We start from the raw sequence: 19,251 nt of genomic DNA on the forward strand, positions 1-19,251 counted from the left end.
TTGCTGCTACAGGCCTTTCCTGACCAGCTCCTCAGTGTCCAGTAAAAAAGCACCCACAGGTCTGAAAGCAGGAAGCCACCTCTGCTATGACCCCTTTGCCCCAGAAAAAAATCTCATGTCATCTTTCTGGAGTCCTGTATACTGTGTGTACTACCTGTAGTGACATTTGCCATGTCAGCTGTGGCTTAGGTGATCGGGGTCCACTTGGCCATCCAGGCTGCTGTTCTCCTCTTCACACCCATTGTTCTCGGACTTGTGGTCTTTCCAGAGAGAGGGAGCCATTCTTTTGTCATGAACCTGTCTGTTTTTCTACTGTAGGACCCTCTGAGGGACAGGAAAGGAAGTAACATGAATTGATAAGCTTGGTGTAGACATCACCCTCTTGACCACGTGCTGCCGCTCCTTCAGGGGCCCCTTGACAATGAAATCCTAATGCATCGGCCGGAACTTGAAGTGATGGTGGCTGAGGCACAACCAGGCCTTCTTGTTGTGGTAACAGTCTAGGAAGATGGTGTAGTCACCAAAGAGCCATAAGGAAAGAATGCACAGGGCACACAGTAGCCTCACCTCTACCAAATCAACTCCACTGCTCTGTATAAAGTGCTCTTCTAGGGACTAGAAACATAATGGTAATTAATACCCAGACTGTGTCCTTGACAAGCTCTCAATGTGTTAAAGGAACTTGGTGGGAAGATCAATAGTGGTGCTGGAGGGTAGAAAGGACAAGACTTATGTACAGAGAACAGAAGTTGTCCAGAGGAGGAAGTGATTTTATCTGTTCAAGGAGTTTGGTTAAGAAAGACTCTATTTTTTCTGTCTGACTTACTTCACTTAGCATGATAATCTCAAGATCCACCCATGTTGCCGCAAATGGCAGGATTTCATCTTTGCTTATAGCCGAGTAATATTCCATTTTGTATATGTACCACTTCTTTATCCAATCATCTATTGAAGGACATTTTGGGTTTTTTCATGTCTTGGCCACCATGAATAATGCTGCAATAAACATAGGAGTACATATATCTTTACGGATAAATGTTTTCTGATTTTTTGATAGATACCCAGATTGCTGGGTCATATGGTAATTCTATTCTCAAGTTTCTGAGAAACCTCCATACTGTTTTCCATAGTGGTTGTACCAATTTATATTCTCACCAATAGATATGAGGGTTCATTTTTCTCCACAACCTCTTCAACACTTGTTATTACTTGTCTTCTTGGTAATAGCAATTTTAGCGTTTGTGAGGTAATGTCTCATTGTGGTTTTGATTTGCATTTCCCTAATAGCTGATGAGACAGAAAATATCAAGAACCATCTGACTTCATTCATATGTGGGATATAAAACTGAAAACAAGAAACAAATAAGTCAAAAATAACAAAAACTCATAGACACAGACAACAGTTTAGTGGATACCAGAGGGTAAGGGGAGAGTAGGGGTGGTAGAAGAAGGTAATATATGGTGAAGGAAGGAGAGCTGACTCTGGGTAGTGAACACATAATGCAACATATAAATGATGTATTGTAGAATTGTACACATGATACATATCTAATTTTATTAAGCAATGTCACCCCAATAAACTTGATTTTAAAAAAAGCAAAGAAAAGGGGAAGCCAGTTGGCTCAGTTGGTTAGAGTTCAGTGCTCATAACACCAACGTAGCTGTTCGATTCTCACATGGGCCAGTGAGCTGTGCCTTCCACAGCTACATTGAAAACGACTCCACAACTAGATTGAAAACAAAAACAACAACAACGACTTGACTTGGAGCTGATGGGTTCTAGAAAAACACACTGTTCCCCAATATTCCTCAATAAAAATTTTTTAAAAAAGAAAGAAAAAGAAAAGGAAAGAAAGACTTTAACAGAGAAGGTTCTGTCTGACCTGAGTTTTGAAGGATGAGTAGGAGCCTTCTAGGGGCCACACAGACATTGCTTGGCAGAGGGCACTGCATGGGTAAAGACTTGTAGACCTACCTTTTTTGAAGGAATTCAAGTATTTTTTTAATCTTTTAAGTCATGTTTATCAATGCATAAAAATGTAAGTGCCACCAACAAGAACATATACATATCCAGAGCAATCAACAACATCATCTTTATATATAATCAAAATGCAGAAAGCAAGCTACAAGTTGTCATGGGTTACTTGATTTATACTGAATAGACTCTACCTTCTCATTTTCCCTTCTTCCTGACCAACAGCTCAGTTATTGATATCTGATTTTGATGATGAAGATTATTTATTTAGTCTTCCAATATTATGAGCAATTCATCCCCATTATCATGTTTGGTCACCTAATGAGACATTTGGCTATGCAATATTTGACATGTCCTCTGAATCCTTTGAGCTTTAAAATATAGTGGGAAAGACACTCATTCAGCAATTTAAGCACCTGCCATGCAGTAGAAAATATGTTAGACACTAGGGGCATAGTTATAAGCAGTGGGTTTTGTCTTTTTTTTTTTTTCGTTGTGTAAAAAAAAACTAATGTTTTACAATATTTGTTAGAAAAGTGACAGTATTAAAGGTTATAGAAACATTTAACATTAATTCAAGTATTTTTTAGAGCAGGCAGCCATGGAGTCAAGGGCAGATGAGAGATTTTAGGCCAGTTGCTTTACTAGAGTTTCTGTAACCTTTGGACATGCTGATAAAATGGAGTGAGTTGTTTATTGATTTCCCACAGAATATGAACTCAAAGGTGGTCAAAGTGGGAGTGTCCATGATGCTTTGCCAACTTTCAAAGTGGAGAGGGCGGGTGCAGCACAGATGACCCTTCTGCTGACTGCAGCTCAAGCCCCACCCCCTTTCCCAGCACATAAACATCCAGTCTCACTGAATATCCACTGAGGAAGGGAAGCTCCGCACGCACAGGCTGGCAAAGACTAGCACACACTGCTGAAAGGGAGCCTCAGAGTGGAGGATCTTAGAAGAAAATGTCAATGGACCTGATCCCAAGCTTTTCCACAGAGACCTGGCTTCTCCTGGCTACCAGCCTGGTGCTCCTCTATCTGTGAGTAACTGTCCAAATATGTGTCCTCTGTAACCTTGGACTTGGGGAGCTAAGCAGGCCCCCCTTCCCCTTATCTGTTTTGAAGAGCAAACATTTAATAAAGGGGTAGCTGCATACATATTGGGCACACAAACACCAAGGGGGTTATTCTTGATTTTACTCTAATCTGTTGAAGGAGTGTCACCCCGCGAACCCCCAGCTCCTAATTTCTATAACACAGAAGGTTTAGTGACGTTATTTGCTCCTGGGGATGATCTTTTGATTGACTGCCAGTTTGGATGGAGCTACACTAATCAACCAGAATTCAGCAGACACAGATAAAATCACCTGGCCTCTGTTCAGTGGGCTCCTCACTCCTTTCCCAGCTTGGGGATCCTGGAGGCAGAAGGGAGTGAACAGGGCTTGTGTCCCATTACATTGACTTTCCAAGTTCTGTGTCTACTGTAGGAGATGTGTAGGGGGATTAGCGCTTGAGCAACTAGGTTGTTTCCTGCTCCCCGCCCTCCCACTGCCTGGCATCATTTATGCAAAGTACCAGAGTGCAGCCCACACTTCGTGGGGGTTGCAGACTACCCCACCATTCTCTTCACACTGGCTCTTCCCTCTTTTCTGTGTCCCTTCCCTGGCTCTCCCCTCCTAGGATTCATTCCCCCATTATGTAATAGGCAGAACTAACTATCCTTAAATGAGAAATCTTTACAGCAGTACAAACTTGGCAGAAATCTTGAAATCATATTCTTTTCTTTCACCATTTCCTTCCTGGTTTGGGGAGGGTCAGCATCAAAATAGTGATTTATGTTCCCGCAATATAAAATCTGCTAACTGCCTATTAAGCCACAAACCTACAAACCAATTGGGATTTAAATACTTTATTTCCTTTGACGTTAGAGTACAGGAGGATGAATCAAATCACCTAGCGGAGGAATTCCTTTCAAGGGTGGGATTCCGGGCATCATGGAGCAGGTTGGGAGAGGAGTTATTTTTCATGTATGGGTAGAGAAGGCCCCCTTCATTTCCCATTTTCACTTTCATGCAGAGTAGGAAATCATGATGACTTGAGTATAGAAAATATAAACTTTGTTTCATTCTTTAAATGAAATGTTATGACAACAGGGTATTGTAGCAACACATTTTGCATCTGATCACATTTTTAAATTAATTGATAATATTTAATTTTATTCTATTTAATACTAGATTATTTTACTGAGATAAAACTATTCCCAGGATGTTCTTTCTGGAGGATAAAACAGGGCTGTTGATTCAGGATCTGTGGCTACAAAAGTGTATAAATAAACTTACCCTTCTAGAATAATGACAGGAAATGAGTCTAGTGTACAAAATATACTTCTATGATACAGATTGTGTATGTGTTTTTAAATATACCTGCCCAGCTGGTTATTTTAATCTCACAGTGCAGGTGATTAAACAAGATTGTTAGCTACTGATGGTAAAAGGACATCCAGGCAGCATCTGGATGAAGTGGGAGAATATTTCCCCCATATACCCTGGGTCCTGGCCCACAGGAGGTCACTCACAGGGCAGCAGGGTAGGCATCTCATCTGCTTAAAGTCTGGGGACAGGGACACCACCTAAATCATATTATGTGACAGTATCCACTACTGTCACCAGTGGATACACAGCACTCTAGACTTAAGTAACACTGGTACAGGCAAGGGTTGGTGGCTGTAGAGAGTATCCTCTTATATCCACACAGTGTAAATGCAACAGAAATGATTGGCTTTATGTTAGCCCCTTCATTTGTACCAAAGCAGTATTACTCTACCAAAAAGAAGGAAGCTGGAAAGAAGAGTGCCCCCAGCCCACCCTCTGCCTTGATATGGAACCATGTAAGTTTAAACATTAGATCTTCCCTTGGGATCAATGTTGCTGATACTTTCATTCAATTGCTTCGCCTCACTTGAGAGTTTATGTAACATGTTGAAAGTTCAGAAGCAGAAACTGGTTTAATTGATTTGCCATGGTTGTCATGGTATAGGAAGGAACTAGGATAGCAGGAACCAAGAGTACCCCGGTTTTGACAGTCAGGCCTCACATTTCTACCAACTTTCTGTAGGAAGGATCTAAACACCCAGCTGTACTCGGCCGTACTGCCTCCATTATGCCCTTCAGCACAAGTCGTTTCATGGGATTTGGGGGGTTTGTTTAATCACATATTATAAGATTACCTAAATTTGTACAGAATTTTAGGAACCCATACTTTCTTAAAGGGTAACCACAAAAAGAAGAGGACACAATTCAACTCTCTGGAACATTTTATATTACTAATCTTATGTTTTATAACACATCTTTTGCTATCAACAGGAAGGTACCCTGTTTGCAAGGCCATCTATCCTTCAGCTGAAAGCGTTTGTAGAGTACGTAGGACCATTATACAGAGCCTGCTTTTCAGCCATAATTCCCTAATTTGCCTCTATGGGCTTAGTCTTGTAGGCCTAGAAGCTTCATGGTTGAAATGGTTGCCAACGGCCTCTTTCCTCAGCCTCTCTTCCTCCTCCCCTCTGACCTCTCTCAGTAACCCTGGAGTGGGAAAGCTTGCAAGGATCCAGAGCCCCCAGCTGAGGGACTCCACATATGACACATGAAGATCAATTTCAGGCAGGCCTGCCGGAGGAAGCACCAGCCTTAATGGGATTTTGAGATGGTTGACACACAGAGCCAGTAAACCAACTGCGTGGTGACTGGCCATCATGACAAACGGCGTGAGCCTGGCACTGCTTAGCAGGTGACCATCACAGGCTGGAGAACCAGATACCACTAAGGGAAGAATGGTCTGGAAATGGATTATTTAGTCATTGGTTCCTTCATACAACTTCATTCAGGGCACATGTGGGACAATCACTCTTCTCTAGAGCACACGGCACCAAATTTCCTGAGAACGTGGACTTGGGTGTAGCTGAAAGGCTACGAGGACAATGGAGGCCTTGAGCCCAGTTTCATGCTATAGAGATAAGAACACTGTGGCTAGTCAAGGCCTCTCTGTGATGATATATTTAAGAAGATCCAGATCTTAAAGCAGGGTCAGGGGCTAGAGGGAAGGCAAAGCATAAAGTCACAGAGCAAACTGTAAGAACTCTATCTCTGTGGGCGCTCACTAACCCTCAGTCACTGATGGACCCAGTTATGCAAAATTCATCATTCGGAGCAGAAAAACCTTCTTCCTTTTTCTGCCTAGAATTAGAATCGCCAAAATCATAGAAGTGTCCTCTTACTAAATAGAATTCCAACCTGAGCCTCTCAGGAGCGCTCCAATCTGGAAACATTTATCAATCATTCACTCTAGGATTGGGGCCCTGAAGTCTTCAGCTCTGTTAGCTGATCACCATTAGATTTTGTGACTCTCACAGTGGCAGTGAGAAAGGAGATGACGAGTGGATGGAATTAGTGCTGTTGGAATTGCTGTTATTACTTATCGCCTACATGTTACCTCCCTAGCTTGACTCCAGTTCCAAGTCAGAGATTCGCCATCACTTATTCTATATCCCTGGCGTTCTCTTTTACTTTATAGATATGGGACCTCTACACATGGACTTTTTAAGAAGCTGGGGATTCCTGGGCCGAAACCTCTGCCTTTTTTTGGAACTGTTCTGGGTTACCGTAAGGTGAGTGTTGTTTGGGCTCCCTCTTTCTCTCTTTTATTTTAGAGTATCACCTTTGTTTATATTCTTTTTTTAAAATTAGTTTCAGGTGTACAAAACATTGTAATAGTTAGACATTTACATCCCTCACGATGCTAACCCCCCTCCCCCAATCTACTACCCCTCTGACATCTTATATTTCGGTTACAATTCCATTGACTCTGTCCCAGCTGAGTTCCATAGTCAAAGTGCCCTCCTCATGAGGATGTTCTGAGGTTTCACACTTTCCGGAAAGGGTGTCATATGCCCCACCCAGCACTGGGCCAGGTTTACCCCAAGGCCCTGTTGTCAGCTGTTAGGAGTCTCAGGTTTTGCCTCAGTCGGACAGCATCCCGCTCTGGCTGGTTCAGCACAGGACTTGCTGTTCCAGCTTGTGAGCATCGTGAGAAGCATTTTCTTGCAGCCAGGTGAAGATTCCCAGAAAGGTATAATCGTACTTAGTATTAGGTGAAAAGCATGAAGGAGGTGAGTGGCACTGCCTCATTACGGGTATACGCTAGAGTCAGACTTCCTGCTCGTAGCATAAGCTCCTGGTAGCTCTAGCTTCCGTCCTCCTGGAGAGCTTGGAAACTTCAGTGTATTTGGCAGCCCCAGTGTTCACCATCGGGGAATCCGCGTACATGCATTCTCTAAGAACTACTAAATGCCTGTAGTTATATCCATGGCCCCTACTCACGCTTTGCTCGCCTTGACGATTTTGGGGGACAAGAGAGATGGAACAAGAGCTTTCTGCTTTACTTCTCTGCCCTCAGAGGAGGCACCTATGGGTGAGTCTGAGCAGGTATAACTGAGGCAGGATGGGGGCTGTCTATCAACTTCAGATATTTAATCATTTATCTAAATGAGTTGTGTGGGGTTTTTGTAAAGGAGAGAGAATTATTTGTAAAAAAAAAAATCACTAGTAGGAGATTGTTTGACAAAATTATGAACAATTGAATTTAATGGAATGGAATATACTAGTTGACATATGGACTGTGGATTTTGGTGCGGCCTTTGTGATATATCCTGACCTTATGCTTCAACCAGGGCGTGGCCCCTGGGCAAAAGATTACCAGCTCACATCCTTAGGCCAGAAGGCAGAGCCTTGCATGCAGGCTGCTGTCTGCCAGATTTCCTTTCTCACAGACCAGAGGCTTGTTTCTCAGATCCTAATTCTCCCAACTGAGGTCTTCAGTGTTTCTATTAGTCTAAGAACTTCCCATACTTTTTCTGTCTGAAAAAACAATAATTTCCTTTCTACCTTACCCAGATCAACTCGTTATAGATACACCCTTAAACCCATACTTCTGGGAACTTCTTTTACATACGTAAAACATCTAATATCACAGTTGAAACTTAGTAATAATAGGAAGATTTGTATTTAAGTGACAGAAGTAAAAACTCAGAACAAGTGTGTTGATTTGCTCAGGCCTGGTGGAATGGTGCCATCTCCCCAGCTTTTCCCTGTTGAGCTGGAAAACCAGAGGCAAATCTACTTTGTCATTCATTCATTCATTCCCTCAGTCAGTTTCTCACTCAACAAACGTGTCTTACATTTATTCAAATCTGCTAGAATAAAAGAGTCACTGGTGTGTCAAACGTCCTAATTCTGCTGGAATTCTAGAGAGGGCTCATGAGATAAATGAAAATAATGCTTAACCAGGAGGTCAAAGAGTGCGCAGGCCACTCTTACTTTCCCTCAGCTTCAGTTCTCAGTGTCCATGGCGGTAATAATTCTGGATATTTGAGAGGTGACACATGCACAACAGAAACTTGCATAAGACAAGGAGTTAGTTAATATAGAAAAGGTCAGTCATTCAGTATGTATACTAGTCACAGAAGTTTCAAGAGTGATTTTAAATTCTCCACTTCAAATATCTCTTTCATTTTTCCTCCATTCCCCAAGCCACCTCTGAGTAAGAGCTTTCCCCTATCTGCCAGTAAGCCTGATTTCAAGGAATCCGGGCCGTTTTTGTCCCAATTAGAGATAGGGTTCAGTACATTTGGATTAATAATCTAATTTTGTTTCTCCTATAGGGTGTATGGGATTTTGACAAGAAATGTTTTAAGAAGTATGGAAATATGTGGGGGTGAGTATACTGGATACTTCCATCAGATAGACTTGCTGATATAATGAGACCCCACCCCCACCCCATGGTGTTGAAGACAGTCTCAGCCTATAGTGTTATTGTACAGCTTTGGAGGCTTGTTCTACCAGGGATCCGCTATGTCACCAGGTGTCCAGGGCTACATTCTGAACCAGCTAGAGAGGTGCAGGTTATCACTAGTCTCCAGATTTGATGGCTTGGGGACTCCTGACATCTCTCTCTGTCCAGTGTTTTATAATTCCCATCTTCTCCATTTTTCCTTTCTTAGATTACCTTTAATCAGATAATGCATTATTTCTGAGCTTTCTAACATATGCTCATAAATGCATGTCATTCCCCCTTTCACACATGATTAATTAAAATCCAAACATTTTAAAATTTGGATTTATCTTGTCATTTTTAAAAAGGGCTGTGGGTATAGGTACACAGACAGAATGGAAAACTATCTCTGTTCAGTGTTTTTTACTTTCTCCACAAGTATGGAGTTTGGGATTTTAAATGAATTCTAAGCCAAGACTTTTCAATAGAAGTTTAGACTATACAAGTATTGCTTTATCTATCCTATTCTCCTACTTCGAGAAGATGTAGCATATTTCCAAACCATGCTGTTTCCTGGTGGGCTGGTGGACTTGAGGATTGTATAGAGTGGCCTCGGCCAGTTCCAGCAGCTGTTCCTCTTCAGAGCTGGTGAGAGCAGTGGGAGAGGTGTAACATGGTGCTTGCATGCTAGAAGCAAGTGGAAGAAGGCTTTATCTCTCTGTACTGGCATCTTCTCTCAAGTCAACAGAAACCATACAGTTCTACTGAGTTTGCGTGGCCCAGAATGTCTGCGTGATGGAGTAGAATGAATGCACAGCACTGGATCACCACTGGTCCAGCTCAAACTGCCCCTTCCAACATTTACTACTTGTGTTCTCTGGGTGGAGTCACTTTCTTTCTTTAGAAAATGGTTCTCATGCTTGGGTGTATATAAGAAGCACCTGGGAGAGCTTGTTAATAATGCAGATTCTTGGGGCCCATGCCCTAGCAACACTGAATCTGGAGGATCTGGAATGGGGCCCAAGAATCTGAATGTTAATTAGTAGTGGAAGAAATAGTAAGGCTGGTATGAGATCACGGATATAAAGGGTGACCGAAAACCACTGTCTCTCCACCCAGGTATTTTTGTAAAAATATGATGGGGAAGGGGACTTATCCAAGAAATATGATCAATTTGATCGACCCAAGTGCCACCACAATCACTTATGTCACTGCTTCAACACTAAATGTATTCAACACCTACTTAAACCTTCTGAGTTTTAGAACATTTTTTTTTTCCGGAAATTGGCAGCATTAAGGGCAGTGGTTCTCAATCATTTTTCTATTTGATCACTGTCATGCAGGAGACCCTGCTCGCTGCGCCATTTGTCGTGGAGGGAGGCCTGCGGGGTCTCTGCTCCCGCTCCCCACACAAGAACGCAGGATATGGTGAGGCCAAAAAGGAACACCCACGGAGCCATAGGTAGGGGAGTCACACCACTATATTCTCTTTGGCGGCACTATACTCTCACTGGAGGCTGGATCCACACTGTCCGCAAACCGCCATCCACACTTGCCAGCCCAGCCACCATCTTCTTGCTAGCCCCCATTCTTTCTCTCTCTTCCTCTGCTAGCGTAGCCACAGCAGTTATATTGTGGCCAATGGCTCACTGGTTACAGCTGACGGCCAATTAGCCACAGCTGATGGCCATGCAATCACAGTTGGCCATTTACTACCTGAGCCAGCACCTGTCTATGTGAGGCCGAGAGCCTGGAAACTGCTTTCTGGGGCTCTGCCCCCACAATCACAAAACCATTTGAAATTCCTCCATGAAGTCAAAGAAAGAATAGGTGAGTGTTGTGGAAAATCTTCCATTTTGTTCTAGCTAATGCAACTGATTTATTATAAACAATAAAATGCCAGAGGATGGTGTCATTAAACTTACAGCAAACCAGTCAGGAGATCAGGCCAAATCAGAGTGTATCACACAGAAAGAGTCCACTTTGCGTGGTACATATGTCAAAAGTGGGCTTGCCATGCTGCTAACAGATGTCACCTACACTGAGCTGAGGGCCCCGTTGGACCCACATATAGAATAAATATAAGCAATGAAAAGAAAATATGTTTAAATTAATTGTACATGCTCCTCTGTATTTTTTTATTCTTTGTCCTTTTGTTTTAAAATTTTCTAATCATCATTCTAACCAGGACTCCTCTTTAATAGTTAAAATAATATTTCCTTAAAGAAATTGTAAACAACTAAACAAATTTTGGAAAATAGGGTAAAGAAATCATTCATATTCCTACTAGATCTTTTTGAGTGTTTCAAGTCTTTTTCATTTGCAGACACATTTTTACATATTTGTGATCAGCATGTCTGTACTTTTCATCTAATATGATGTTATATGCATTTTGCATGCTTTTGATGTATCTTCAAAAGTATATTTTTAAATGACTGAGTGGGTGGACTCTCATTTTTTCTTCTCTTCCCAGATAATTTACTTTCCTTCAACTATTTACTAGCCTAACTTCCTTTTTTACTAGTAAAAGTAATTAACACCCTCTTGCTATGTCCCATTCACTGTTCTAAGTGCTTTAGACACCAACTCACGTGTTGAATAACACACTTCTTTGTGTATAATAGGATAATAAAGTGATCACACTCTCATATGTTGCTAGTGGATATGTAAAGTGGATATAATTCCTAAAGAGGGCAATATGGTAATATCTAGTAAGATTACAAATGTAGATACCCTTTGATCCAGGAGGAACATTTCTGAGAATTCATTATTCAAATATGCTTGTACACAGGCAAAATAATGTGACTAAAAGGTTAATCATTGTCTCATTGTTTGCTTTAGTAAAAGATTGAGGATAAATCTAAATGTCCATCAGTAGCTAAATACATTGCAGTAAATTTATACCAAGAAATATTTTGCAGCTGTAAAAATAATGAGAAAATTCTCTGTGCTGATATAGAAAGATTTCCAAAATACAAATAAAAAGAGCAAGATTTTTTTTAAAAGAAATATTTTAAACATACAAAAAATTATGGAGAATTGTATAGAAAATAACCATGTACACACCACCCGGATTTAACAAGTGCTCTTATGTTATTTCTAACCATGATCTCTAGGAATATGGATTATGTAACATCAAAGGAAAAGCTGGACTTCCAGGAGTGGAATTTAATCTGTAATACATAATCTATATATTTTTATCTGTAATACATCATCTATATAAATTTAATCTGTATGAGAAAAAAAACTCATAGACATAGACAATAGTTTAGTGGTTACCAGAGGCTAAGGGGGGTGGGGGTGGAAGATGAGGGTAAGGGGGATCAAATATATGGTGATGAAAGGAGAACTGACTCTGGGTGGTGAACACACAATGGGATTTATAGATGATGTAATACAGAATTGTACACCTGAAATCTATGTAATTTTACTAACAATTGTCACCCAATAAATTTAAAAAAATGTTTACAATAAAAAAGAAAAAATATTTAATCTGTAATACATCCTCTATATATTAGAGAGTTGATTAAATTTTACAAGACAATGTCTGCAGACGGAACCACTCCTGGAAGCCCAGACTGTCCTTTGATGTTAGGTACTCTGTATTACAGAATTGTACACTTGAAACCTATGTAATTTTACTAACCATTGTCACCCAATAAAGTTTTTTTTTTTCAATAAATTTTAATTAAAAAAAAAGTAACTCCACTAAAAAGAAAAATTAATTAACTCTATTTTCCCCACACAGGTTTTATGATGGTCAACAGCCTGTGTTGGCTATCACAGATCCAGATATGATCAAAACAGTACTTGTGAAAGAATGTTATTCTGTGTTCACAAACCGGCGGGTAGGCATCCATTATTTTTTTTACTTTAAATTTTATTTATTAAATTTTAATTTTGAAATAATAATGGATAAACAGAAAATTGCCTAAAAATCCAGGAAGGTCCCATGTCACGTACCCTTCATTCTGTCTCCCCCATTGGTAATATCTTGTATGACTATAGTACAATATCAAAGCACGAAATTGAAATTTGTACTAGCCATAGAGCTTATTCAGATTCATCAGTTTCTATACTTTATTTGTGTAGTTGTTTGTGTCTCTATAAAAATTTTCATATGTGAAGATTTGTGTAACCACCACCACAATGAAGATACAAAACTGTTCCATCACCATAAGTTTCCCTCTTACTATTTTTTTTGGTCACAGTGTGTAGCTTATCTTTTCCTCTTATCAGGGTCTTTAGCAGAGCAAACATTGATTTTGGTGAAACCAATTTATCAGTTTTTCCTTTTATGGGCTGTGCCTTTGGTGCCAAGTCTGAAAACTCTTCACTGAGCCCTGGGTCCTGAATAATTTCTCCTACTTTTTTCTAAATGTTATAAAGTTTTATGGTTTACATTTAAATCTATGATCCATTTAATTCTAATTTTTATATAAGGTATGAAGTTTAGGTCAAAGTTTGTTTGTTTGTTTGTTTGTTTGTTTGTTTATTCATTGCCTATGGGTGCCTAATTGCTGCAGCACCATTTGTGAAAAGGCTAGCCTTCCTCCTTGAATGGCTTTTGCACTATTGTCAAAAATCATTGGGCCTATTTGTGTGGGTCTGTTTCTCATTCTCTGCTCTGCTCATTGATCTATGTATCTACACTCTACCAGTTCCACACAATCTTGATTACTGTACCTATGTAGTAAGTCTCAGCATGGAAAATGAATTATCGTCCCACCTTTTTTTCAGAATTGTTTTAACTATTCTATGTCTTTGCCTTTCCATACAAAGTTAAACTAAGCTAATCTATGTTTACAAAGAAAACAATTGCTGAGATTTTCATAAGAATTGAAAGTAATCACATAGATCAATTTGGAGAAAATCTATATCGTTACAAGGTCAAGTCTTTCAATCCATGAAAACACAGTATGTCTCTCGATTTATTTAGGCTTTCTTTGATCCCTTTCTCCAATAGAAATTCTATCCATGTTTTGTTAAATTTACACCTAAAGTATTTCATTTTCTTTGGATTGTAAATGGTAGTGTTTTCCGATATCATTGTTATTATATAGAAATGGGGTTGATTTTTCTGTTGATCTCGTATCCTACAATCTTGCTGAGCTCATTTATTAGTTCTAGAGGTTTTCTTTTTATATTTTTTGAGATTTTCACGTTGACAATTATGTTACCTGAAAACAGGGATGCTTCAATTTTTTGCTTTCCAATCTGTATGCCTTTTATTTCTTCTTTTTGTCTTACTGCCCTAGCTAGGACTTCCAGTATGATATTATATAATAGTGCTTTGAGTGGACATTTTTGCCTTGTTCCTAATCTAAGGGGGAAGCATTCTGTTTTCACCATTTTTAAATTTTTATATATTTATTTTGACAAATAAAAATGTATGTATTGAAGACATGCAGTGTGATATTTTGATATATGCATACATTGTAAAATGATTACCACAAATGAATTAACATATCCATCACTTCTCATAATTAGCTTTTTTGGTGTGTGGTAAGAACACTTAAGATCTACTATTCTTAGCAAATTTCAAGTATACAATACAGAATTGTTAACTATATTCACCATGCCGTACATTGGGTCTCCAGAACTTTTTCATCTTATAACTAAAAGTTTGTATCCTTTGATCAATATCTTTCCTTCCCCTCACACTCAGATAATCACCATTCTATTCTGTTACTATGAGTTTTGTTATTTTTTTCTCTTTTTTCAGATTCTGTATGTGAGATTATGTGATATATGTCCTTCTGTATCTGACTTAATTCACTTAGCATATTCTCCAGGTTTATCCATGTTGTCCCAAATGGCAGGATTTCCTTCTTTTTAAGCTTGAATTAAATTCCAGTGGGTGTGCCATATATACAAGTGAGTGTGTGTGTGTGTGTGTGTGTGTACACACACACAATTGTATATATGAGCGTGCAGGCACACACACACACACATACACACTACATTTTCTTTATCCATTCATCTCTCCACTTATATAGAAAGTGATTATTGATAGATAATGACTTACTATTGCCATTTTGTTAATCCAGGTGTGTCATAGATCCCTGTTCCTTCTTCCTATTGTCTTGTTTTCTTTTGGGATTTCATAATTTTCTATAGTAGTGTGCTTTGATTCATTTTTCTTTTCTGTATCTACTACAGATTTTTGCTTTGTAGTTACCAGGGACTTACATGAAATATTTCATAGATATAACAGTCTATTTTAAGCTGATAACAATTTGTTCCCATTTTATGTTTTGATGTTATTCTTACATCTTTTTCTATTAGATATCCATTAACAAATTATTTTAGCTATAGTCATTTTTAACCTTTGCACTAGAGTTATAGTTGATTGCCCACCACCATTATAATATTACTGTATTTTGAATTTGACTATATATTTACACTTGCCAGTGAGTTTTATACTTTGATATGATTTTATCTTATTTATTAGTGTCCTTTCTTTCCATCTTAAGATCTTCCTTTAGTGTTTCTTATAAGGCAGTTCCGGTGGTGATGAACTCTTTCCACATTTGTTTGTCTGGAAATGTCTTTATCTCTCACTTATTGCTGAAGGACCACTTTTCTGGGCTAAGTGTTCTTGGTTGGTAGGGGTTTTATTGTTTTTGTTTTTATCTTTCAGCTTTATTTATTTATTTATTTATTTATTTATTTTAGTTTCAGCTGTACAAGACAATGTAATAGATATTTACACCCTTCACAAAGTGATAACCCCCCTCCCCCAATCTACTACCCCTCTGGCATTGTATATAGCTGTTACAATTCCATTGATTCTATGCTGTACTCCACATCCTGTGACTATATACATACATATATTAAATTATAGTTGACATTCATTATTATTCAGCTTCAGCTTCAGGTGTACACTGCAGTAGACAGGCACCTACACCATCCCTGAGGTGGTCTCCCTAATAAGACAAGTGTCCATCGGATACCCTACAAAATCTTTACAACATTATTGATTATATTCCCCAAACTGTCTTTCGTATCCCCGTGGTAATCTTGTGGTTAAAAATTTGTGCTTTCTAATCTCCTCACCTTCTCCCTCATCCCCAACCTCCTCCTATCTAGCAACCCTTAGTTTGTTTCTCTATGTCTCTGAGACTGTTTCTGATTAGTTTGCTCATTTATGCTATTCTTTAGATTCCATATATAAGTGAGATCAAATAAGTCTGTCTGACTTATTTCACTTAGCATAATGTTCTCTAGGTCCATCCATATCTTTGCAAATGGTAAGATTTCCTTCTTCTTTATGGCCCAGTAATACTCCATTGTACCATGGTTTCTTAATCCAGTTGTCTAGTGGACATTTAGCTGATGGACATTTAGTTGATGTCCATCCAGTTGATGGACATATTGGTTTTTTCCATTTCTTGGCTATTGTGAATAGTGCTGCAATAAACATATGTGATTGCATCAAATTGAAAAGTTTTTTCACAGCAAAGGAAACCATCAATAAAACAAAAAGACATCCTACTAAATGGGAGAAGATATTTGTCAGTGATACATCAGATAAGGGGTTAATATCAAATTAAAAAAAAAAACCACCTCATTCAACTCAACACCAAAGAAACAAACAATCCAATTAAAAACGGGCAAACGACATGAGACATTTTTCTAAACAGGACATACAGATGGGCAGTAGACATATGAAAACATGCTGAACCTCACTAATCATTAGAGAAATGTAAATAAAAACCACAATGAGATACCACCTCACCCCAGTCAGAATGGCTGTCACCAATAAATCAATAAACAACAAGTGCTTGCGAAGATGTGGAGAAAAAGGAACCCTTGTGCACTGTTGGTGGGATTGCAGATTGGTGCAGCCACTACGGAAATCACTATGGAGGTATCTCAAAAACCTGGAAATGGAACTATCTTATGACCCTGCAATTCCACTCTTAGGTATCTATCCAGAGAAATCCAAAACGCTAATTCAAAAAAAACATATGCACCCCTGTGTTTACTTCAGCACTTTGAATATATCATCTTACTGTCTCTGGCCTTGAAGATTTCTTCTGAGAAATCTGCTAATAGCCTTATGAGGGTTCCCTTGTACGTGATGAGCTCCTTTTCTCTTGCTGTTTTCAAGGTTCTCTGTCTTTGATTTTTGACAGTTTTATTATAATGTGTCTGAGTAAGGTATTTTTAGATCAATCTGTTCATGAAATAACTTTTTCCATCCCTTTACTTTTCATCTGTGTGTGTCTTTCAATCTGAAGTGCATCTCTTGTAAGCAGCATATGTAAGCGTTTTGTTTTTTTATCCATTCAGCATTTCTGTGTCTTTTGATGAGAGCATTTAATTCATTTACATTTTTAAAAATTGTTAATAGATATGTTGCTATTGCCATTTTATTATTCATAATTTTGATCATTTTTCCCCTATCTTCAAGAAGTCCCTCTAAGACTTTATGTAATACTGGCTTGGTGGTGATGAACACTTTCAGCTTTTTCTTGTATAGGAAGCTCTGTATCCCTCCTTCAATTTTAAATGATAGCTTTGCTGGATAGAGTAGTCTTAGTTGGAGGCCCTTATTTTTCATCACTTTGAGTATTTCCTGCCACTTCCTTCTGGCCTGCAAAGTTTCTATGGAGAAATTAGCTGATAGACTTATGGGAGCTAACTTGTAAGTAACTACTTGTCTTTCTCTTGCTGTTTTTTGGATTTTCTCTTTGTCTTTAACCTTTGCCATTCTAATTATGATGTGTCGCAGTGTTGGCCTGTTTGGGTTCATCTTGTTTGAGACTCTCTGCACTTCCTGGGCTTGTATGTCTACTTCCTTCACCAGGTTAGGGAAGTTTTTGGTCATTATTTCTTGAAATAGGTTCCCAATCCTTTGCTCCCTCTCTTCTCCTTATGGTACTCCTATGATGTGAATGTTGTTATGCTTGATGTTGTCCCACAGGTCCCTTAAATTATCTTGTTTTTTCATTCTTTTTTCTTTTTGTTGTTCTGATTGGTTGTTTTCTGCTACCTTGCTTCTGAATCACTTATTCAACACTATGTGTCATCAAATCTGTTGTTGATTCCTTCTAGTGTATTCTTCATTTCAGTTTTTGTATTCTTTGTTGTATTCAGTTATTGTATGCTTACTATCTCTTTGTTGAAATTTTCACTAAGTGAAATTTTCTTATAATCAGTATTTTAAACTCTGTCTCTAGTAGGTTGGTCTCTAGTAGGTTGGTTGCCTCCATTTCATTTAGTTCTATTTCTGGAGATTTCTCCCTTCTTTGATTTGGGACATGTTCTTTGTTTCCTCATTCTGTTTGTCTCTCTGTATTTACTTCTATGTATTCTGTAGATCTCCTATGTCTCTCAGTCTTTGCCAGGTGACTTTATATAGTAGGTGTCCTGTGTGGTCCAATGGCACAGTCTCCCTGACCTCCTGTGCGTATGTTCCAGGAATGTCCCTTGTGTGTGTTGTGTGTATTCTCCTGTTGTAATTGAGCGTTGATTGTTTTTGGTATGTCAGTGGGCGGGATTGACTCCCAGGCTGACTGACTGTGAGGATTGGCTACACCAACAGTGTACAAGCTGCTGTGTGGGGGCTGACCCTTCAGAGGGGTATTCGCTCCTGTGGAATTTTGTGCCTCTTGAGACCACTTTTGGGGTATGCTGCTTGTAAGGGTAACCAGGTAGTGCTCTGGTATGGTCTGAAGCCAGCCTCTGGGTGTGTTGTTTCTGGTGTCTCTTGGGAGGGGCTCCCCTGAAGGCCACTTTCAGCTTTGCCTGTGACCGGCCAAGGGCTACCTCGGAGGTACATCATATGTGCTTGGTTGCTGTTTGTACTAGACCTGGAGACCTAGACTGTAATGAGGCCAGCTGCCACCAGTATTGGGCCCGGGGTAGCTTGGCCAAAGGCCCAGAGCCCCATAGGTTTGTTGCCATCTGCTGGCTGCCTGTAAGGCCCAGCCATTGAAAGAGTATCCTTAGATGTGTGGGCTGGGTTGGTTGGCGCAGTATGCAAGTGGCACCAGCAATGTGGCACTAGGTGGGCAGGGTAGTGTCTAGGGATTTCCAAGGCATGACTGGTGGTTTTTACAAAGTTAATGCAGATTCAGTTTTTGCACCAGTGCCTGGACTGTGACCACTCTGCAAAATGTCCCAAGCTACTGCTGGCCTGGGCCCACAGATCCCTGGGGGCTGCCCAAGAGTGGCTGCAGCACAAGTTGTAGCTCACTGCTCACCACCAAAAGTTCCCTGAGGAGCTGTGGGCCACCCACTGCTGTAAAAGGCTACTGCAGTTTGTGGCATGCAGCTGGCCACCCAAAGGCTGAGAGGGCCCATGGAAATGCAGCCCTACATGGATAGGGTGGGGTTTCAGAGAGCCTGGGGTATGGGAAGTGGTTTCTACAAAATTAATGCAGTTTTGGTTCTTGCACCAGTACCAGGCCAGTGACCAATTTGAAAAAATACTCTGAGAACACCAC

At 39.7% G+C, this 19,251-nt stretch overlaps 1 protein-coding gene across 2 annotated transcripts in view; it reads left to right on the plus strand.

The window, feature by feature from the left end:
• Positions 1-2,817: 2,817 nt before the first annotated feature.
• The window catches only part of LOC109438051 (cytochrome P450 3A12-like), a 55,196-nt gene continuing 38,762 nt past the window's right edge, over positions 2,818-19,251 (plus strand). The window contains exons 1-4 of one of the 2 annotated variants that reach the window (XM_074328511.2): positions 2,818-3,012; positions 6,539-6,632; positions 8,685-8,737; positions 12,543-12,642. In XM_074328511.2, coding sequence (XP_074184612.2) covers positions 2,936-3,012; positions 6,539-6,632; positions 8,685-8,737; positions 12,543-12,642 — 324 coding nt within the window. In that variant the 5' untranslated portion in view covers positions 2,818-2,935. The remainder of the gene's footprint in view (positions 3,013-6,538; positions 6,633-8,684; positions 8,738-12,542; positions 12,643-19,251) is intronic. The other variant, XM_074328512.2, reaches the window with a different exon arrangement.

This window comes from Rhinolophus sinicus, chromosome 3, assembly GCF_057876585.1.
Source record: "Rhinolophus sinicus isolate RSI-liver-muscle chromosome 3, RSI-T2T, whole genome shotgun sequence".
Lineage (NCBI taxonomy): Eukaryota > Metazoa > Chordata > Mammalia > Chiroptera > Rhinolophidae > Rhinolophus > Rhinolophus sinicus.